This window comes from Aspergillus affinis, assembly GCF_023601865.1.
Source record: "Aspergillus affinis strain CMG 70 chromosome Unknown NODE_288_length_7407_cov_451_935471, whole genome shotgun sequence".
Taxonomy (NCBI): domain Eukaryota; kingdom Fungi; phylum Ascomycota; class Eurotiomycetes; order Eurotiales; family Aspergillaceae; genus Aspergillus; species Aspergillus affinis.
The window spans coordinates 51-7,407 of NW_026516069.1; the positions used below are offsets into that span (position 1 = coordinate 51).

Consider the following 7,357-nt stretch of genomic DNA (forward strand, 5'->3'; position numbering starts at 1 on the left):
TTGGAGTGGGGCGCAGGACGCGCTGTGATTGGTCAGAATCTACCAAGATTGCACGATTTTTATTTGACTTACAATGATTTATTTTGGAGGTTCCCGTAGCTTGATCTATCTCGGACTTTGACTGGACATGAATAGCCGGCTTATCTATATATAAGTCCAATTCCAGCCTGATCTATTATAGTTTGCACTCGTAGGAGCTGATCGAAAACGAGAACTGGTTTTGTTAGGGTTAAGCTGTAACTGCGCTGCGTCATCATATTAGCTTACTGTAACTCTAATTGCGGGACCGTTATAGGTCCGATCGACTATCCGATCGATTCAGGGGAAGTGCGACGGCCTACAAAGGAATCTGGTAAAAAACAAGTTTGTTTCTGACTCGTAGTCAAAGAATTTTCCCATAGAGAGGAAAGACTATCTAGGAAGGAGAATCCAGGGGCTCGATATACCGCCTAGGGATTTGCCTTAGGCAGAAATGCCTATAGGATCTCTAGGAACGTTCGTAAATGCCTACTGCAGGGAATCCCTTGATCCTATACTAACTAACCAGAGTGTTCCGGATGAACGTTTCTCCGTACAGCGAAGCTCCCTGGCTTCAGGAGATAACAGGAAGAGCCAAATATCGGATTTCTCCAGTAAAGATTTGGTTTTGCATATTACTAAATTACTTATCCGGTACTTTCCCCTTTCTATCTACACCCGATCCCCGGTAATCCAGGTATAATTGGCTCCATCGTTAGGGTTACGGTACTGGCCCACCAGGTTTATCATCAATCAGGCCAGTTTTTCAGCTATTATCATTGATCTAACCGGACTGTGACCTGCCTCCGAAGACCTTCCTTCGCGATACCCTATAACCTAACTGCCCGATTAGGACTAGTTTCAGAGCCGACCCACACATATTGTGACCAGCTCCTGAATAGTTTTATAATCTAGTTTAATTTCTCCATTGAATGCATACTCTACATTCTTGCAGTTTCTCATCGCCAGTGTAGCTGTTCGTTACACTATCAGCTATTCGCTACTATGGAACATCAGATTTTCAGCCGGCTAGCAACCTTGCCCATTATCATTTGCAAAACATGCCAGCACGGCGTGTGGCCACGGGAAGTCCAACGCCATTTGAAAAACGGAGCCCATCAGCTGGTTTCCCATCAGGAAACTGTCCAGATCAGCGAAGCCGTCCGACAGTGGCCCAATCTGACACATGAGCCCACCGAAATCGACTGGCCCAGGCAACTAGAGCAGTCCGTTCCTGGATTACCGATCTATACCGATGGATTATTATGCCAGCGGGATCCCGAGTGCCGATATGTAACCCGAAACCTCCAGACCATGCGGGAACATTGGCGCCGGATACATCAATGGTCCCCATATTCCGGCCGCGGCCGCGTTAGCCGTCTACAGCAGGAAGAGATCAATTGTCAACTAGCTCAATCATATATTTCAGTTACGTACCAGCGCATATTTCCTACCCGGCAGGGATCCCAGAACATTCCTATCATCAGCCAGGAGGAAATCCCATTCAGTACTCCCAACACGATCGATCAGGCGCTGCAGGAGGTCGAGACTGCATGGAGCGAGGCACAAGCCGCCCAGGCGCGGGAGACCATTCAGGCGTGCGAGATTACCGACGCGAACCCGTGGCTGCGTATGACCGGCTGGTCGGAATACCTGAAAGCCGTCGCCCCCCACGATTTAACCCGGGTAATTGCTCCGCCCGAGGACCCAACCGAGCCCGAGGACCCGATCGAACAGGGAGTCCGCCGGCTGTGGACCACAATGGAACAGCTGGTCCGTAAATGCCAGCGGACGGTCCGATACAGTAGTTTCGCTATCCGATTTACTGCGGTACAATCAGATGCCGGGGCTGCCCCGCCGCACCAGCCGCTGCAGGCATATATGGATGCAGACAGTATTGTTAAACACGTCCAGCCGTGGCAACAAATTCTCGCTTTTATTGCCCGTACCCAGGCCCCTCACGATTGGACCAGCCCGCCGTACGGGATGACCCCCCGGCAGCGCAAACGGTGGCGCCAGCTGTGGGCGCTAGCTGTACAGCCGTCGCAACCCAACAGCAATGAAGGTATCGAAGCCGAGGAGATAGACGAGATGGCAGCGTGGCAGATGAACCCACTGGAGCAGCGGTGTTTGCAATTTTGTATCGAGCTGCTAAACCAGAAGCAGCGGGGATACGAGTACGAAAGTGTACTCATCTGCGCCATGGCCGTCCAGGGCTGGAGTTTTGACCGCTGGCGGAATGCCGAGAGTTACCCGCCGATCTTGTCCCGCGTGATCAAGGTGGCTCGATTTATGGTGGTGCAAAAGGCACTGTGGCTGGACCCGGACCCGGAGACTATTATCCAGACATGGCTGCAAAAGGCAGACTGTACCCAATGGGCATTAGCCAGTGCCGATAATACGCTGGAAGATATCGAGTCCGATGACGGATATTCCAGCGAGGCCGAGGCAGACCGGCCACGATATCCTTCCAGATTCCTGTCCCCGTCATCCCCCCCCACATCGTCCGTGCGAATCAACAGCCAGGAGCTACAGCCGCTAGTTGCCACCCCCCGGACCCGCCGCACGGGCAAGTCGTTCCAGGAACAGTTAGCGTCCATGGTGCAGGCATTTATGGTACGGGGGACAGCCGGGCCCATGCAGACGCTGCTAGACTGGCGGACATACGGGCTCAAAATCCACTACAATACTACTGCCGCGGGACATATTACCTGGCACGGTAACGAAGAGATCGGATACCAGCACATCCAGTTTACCATGGGCGATTTCCGCGGCTTCGTGCATGGGCTAGTCGGGGCCACCCGGCAGAAACTGTATGATATCCTCGGTGTCAGCCAGACTCACGAGTTGCCGGTCATCCCGTGGCATGCCATGTACGACGATCCCACCCAGCGGACGGTAGGATGGAGCTTTTTAAAGGACGGGCGCACGCAGTGGCCGATAGACGGGCCGCAGTGGGTCCGGGACCGGCTGCGGACCGAGCCGGCTATGCAGGCCCGATTTACTGTCCGGCAGCGGCGGCAACAACTGCACCCCCCGGCCGTGGCACAGTACTTCCAGCAGGTAGTGCAGTTCAAAGAGAAGCTGGCCGTCCTAGTACAGGTAGTGGCCGGGCAGCCGGCTCGGGCCCCCGAGCTATTAAGTATCCAACATGTGAATACCACGACCAACCGGCAGCGCAATGTATTTATCGAGGACGGGCTGGTAGCAATGGTCAGTGCATATCACAAGGGGTTTTATGCCAGCAATGATATCAAAGTGATTAACCGGTATTTACCGCGGGAGGTCGGAGAGCTCGTGGTGTAGTATTTATGGTTAGCGCTACCATTCGTCCAGCAACTTAAGGCGTGGCAGGTATGGCACGAGTCACCGTCTACAGCCAGCCGGGCTTCCCCCAGCCGGGAGGATGCGTTTATCTGGGGACCCGATCCCGGGACGCGGCGTCAATGGTCATCCGAACGACTGCGTGAAACATTCAAACGCGAGACGAAGATGGCATTGCGCCACCCGATCAATATCCAGGCATACCGGGAGCTCGCTATCGGGATCAGCCGGCGGTTCATGCGGCCATCCAGCGCGTTTGTGCATAACCGCCAGGAGGAACAGGAGGTCGCGGTACAGGCACTTAACCCGGACGCTGAAGATGGAATGGATCCAGAGCAATGGATGGGCCATATTGCCGACCTGCAGGCAGCACACTCGTCCCACTTAGCCGGTACCGTATATGCGCGGGATATCATGGAGCAAGCTGGTACTACTGCTTACCGGCGGCAAATGTTTCGCTTGTCCAGTACGGACTGGCACCGATTTTTAGCATTTGAATCGGCCGTTATACCGCCCGCCGAAGTCCGTGGCCAGCGGACACGGTCCCCGTGGGAGGCCGAGGCCGAAGAAAACCAGGTAATGCGGCGCCACCGGCTGCATATTGCCGATATGGGCCAAGCACTGCGCGAGATGAGCGGTCAGGAGACAGCCGCATTGCGGGGAATCCAGGCCCCGGCCATCCGGGCCATCCAGGACGGGACGAGCCCGGTGGTAGCAGTTATGCGGACAGGAGGCGGTAAAAGTATGCTATTCATGCTGCCCGCGTTCGTAGAACCTGGGGGTACGACGATCGTGGTCGTCCCGCTGGTCGCACTGCGGCAGGACATGATGTCGCGATGCCGGGCACTAGGCATTCCATGTGTGGCGTGGGAGAGCCGGCGGCCGCCCGACGAGGCAACCATTGTACTGGTTACGCCCGAATCAGCTGTTACCGACGATTTCCAGACGTTCATTAACCGGCTGCGGCAGACACGGCGACTGGATCGGATCGTGATTGACGAGTGCCACACCGTATTAAATAACCAGCGCGATTTCCGGCCAGAATTGCGGCAATTAGGACAGTTGAATCACGCCCGCACGCAGATGGTATTATTGACGGCCACGTTACCGCCGCAGCTGGAGCCCACGTTATGGCAGCGAATGGGATACTCGGCGGACTCAGTGCATTTGTTCCGGGATCGCACCAGCCGGTCCAATGTCGCATACCGGATCTGGGAGCCCGACGTCCCGCGCCGGACTGGATCCGCGTGGGTAACCAGCGAGCCGGTAATAGCATTTATCCGGGAGCGAATTCAACAGGCACAGGATGGGCGGATCATAATATACGGGTCCGTAGTAAGCCAGGTCGTTGCCGTGGCGGGCGAGCTGGCATGTGAAGCATTTTACAGCGCGCAAATCGATAAAACCTCCATTTTACAGCGGTTCATCGAGGGCCCGAGCCGGGTGATCGTTGCCACCAGCGCACTGGGGATGGGGGTAGACATTCCCGATATCCGGAGTATCATTCACCTGGGCAGACCGCGGTCATTATTGGAGTACGCGCAGGAGAGCGGACGGGCCGGCCGGGATGGGCAAACCAGCGAGGCCATTATCATTCAGCCCGCCGGATGGGCCGCCCGGATGCCGGATGCATCGATCGATATGACCGGGACCGACCAGGAGCTGGTCGACCAGTACATGGAGGTTGAACCCGGGGTCGGATGCCGACGATATGTGTTAGACGGATACATGGATGAGACGATAGACGGGTACAGCCGGCGGTATTGCCAGGATTCCGACGTCCACGAGATCGCATGTGATGGATGTGACCCCGATTGGATGGCACATGAGTCCGTGGTCAGCGTATCCCCATCCCCCGGTCCATTCGCGAGCCAGGAAGCCAGCCAGGAGGCCAGCCAGGAGGTCAGCCAGGAGGTCAGCCATCAGGTCAGCCATCAGGTCAGCCATCAGGTCAGCCATCAGGTCAGCCATCAGGTCAGCCATCAGGTCAGCCAGGTCACAAGCTATTCCAACACTGGGTCCCCCAGCCCGTCCGCCAGTGAAGCATCCAGTGACTCGTTTGTCACCCAGGTCCAGCATCCATCGCCCATCCCGTCCGCAAGCCCCCCATCGGGTCCATCAGATCCCAATCAGCCCCCCCGTGCGAAACGCCGGCGGACCGACAGCATCGAGCCCCCGCCCCCCACCGAGCCGCCCACGGTAGATATCGTCGAGCGCCAGCGCCAGCGGGTGCAGGCCCAGCGCCAGGCCGCCCCGCACGTCACCCGCCAGGCCATCGACGCGCAGCAGTGGCTGGATGAGGAGATCATCGAGCGGGAGGTGCCCCCGTGGCAGCGGCGGTGTTACATATGCACGCTAGGGGGGCACGATCGGTACGAACACGAGCTGTATTTTTGCCGCAATCCGGAGGCCACACGGGCCCAGGCGTGGATGCAGGCCGTCCGCAGCCAGCGGATCCGATATGCCCCGTATTCGGCGTGTTTCCGCTGTGGGATGCCGCAGACCATTTGCCGCCAGTGGGACCAGAGCGTACCCCGGCGGGGAGATTGCGTGTATAAGGATATATTGGTTCCCATGACGGCAATGATGTTGTTTGGACCGTGGTACGACCAGATCCAGCCGTTGTGGCAGCGGCGCTTACGGCAACACGAGGTAGATAGCGAAGATATCGGGCAGGTTGTACGGTTTTTCGGGCAGGCCACCGACGGAGCCCGGGGGCAACACAGCCAGTTGTTCCATACATTTTGTTGGTTGTGGCAGATTTGCAAGGAATTGGAGGGCATCCACTGTACACCCGGAATCCGGCAGTTTATCAGTTAGTGAATACATTTGATAATGCCATATGGATATTGATTTTGATCCCCATGATAGCGAGCATGGCATTTGGTCCCAAGCACAGGGAATCCAGGGCTTATGGCAGCAACGACTGCAGCAGGCCGGGGTTAATCACCAGGATGAAGCCGCCATCATTACATTTTAGGGCAGGCGGAATCAGAAAGCCGGCCATAGAAGAAATAAACCCGAACATGTCCACAAAGCAGGGAGAAACCAAAAATAAAGCCGGAGTAGATCCCGAATAATACTATCAAGCAGGCCCGTTAGCCGATAAATAGGTAGATCGGGAGACAGACCAAAACCAGATTGGTCAGTAGATCGGCAAATAGGCAGATAAATAAACAGCCGGATAAGCAGACAGGCCAGAAAACAGGTAGATAGGTAGGAAGACCCAGGAATTGGCCAGATAGCAAAGAGACAGGCAGACCGGAAAACAGACGATAGAACAGATCAGTTAGTAGATAAGCAGATAAACAGGGAAGCCAGTTAGCAGATAGATAGACGAAATATAAAACAGGCTGCCAAGTAAATCGGTAGGCCGGAAAACGAGCCGGTAGGTAGGCGGCCATCAAGGTAACCGGTTAGCAGATAAACAGGGAGACCGGAAACCAGACAGAACGGATCAGTTAGGTAGGCAGGCGGATTTTTAAGTAGGCTACTAGGTAGATAGGCAGGCCGGTAGGCGGGCGGGTAGATAGACAGCCATAAAGCTAACCGATTAGCAGATAGGCAGGCAGACCGGAAAGCAGACATAGAACAGATCAATTAGTAGGTAGACAGGCGGACAGGTAGGCCGGTAGATAGGTAAGCAGGCCGACAGGCCGATAGATAAGCAGTATTTGTAGGATAGATAAGATTGGAAGATACATAGGATACATAGGATATGTAGGATTTGTAGGATTTTTAGGATTGTCGGGCAGATAGGAATGTAGGATTTAGGATAGAAATGATTGTAGGATTTGTAGGATTTGTAGGATTGTCGGATAGATAGGGTTGTCAGATAGATAGGGTTATCGGGTAAATAGGATTTAGGATACATAGGATATATAGGATTTATAGGATTGTCAGATAGATAGGGTTGTCGGGTAGATTAGATTATCGGGTAGATACGATTGTAGAATACGTAGGATTTATAGGATTTGTAGGATTTGTAAGATTTGTAAGATTTGTAAGATTTGTA

At 54.7% G+C, this 7,357-nt stretch overlaps 1 protein-coding gene across 1 annotated transcript; it reads left to right on the forward strand.

The window, feature by feature from the left end:
- Positions 1–1,023: 1,023 nt before the first annotated feature.
- KD926_005599 (ATP-dependent DNA helicase Q5) lies at positions 1,024–6,162 on the forward strand (the record flags this gene model as incomplete). Its single annotated transcript, XM_053095602.1, has 2 exons — positions 1,024–3,231; positions 3,355–6,162. The coding sequence occupies 2 exons, from the start codon at positions 1,024–1,026 to the stop codon at positions 6,160–6,162; spliced, it is 5,016 nt and encodes a 1,671-aa protein (XP_052949747.1).
- Positions 6,163–7,357: the final 1,195 nt, after the last annotated feature.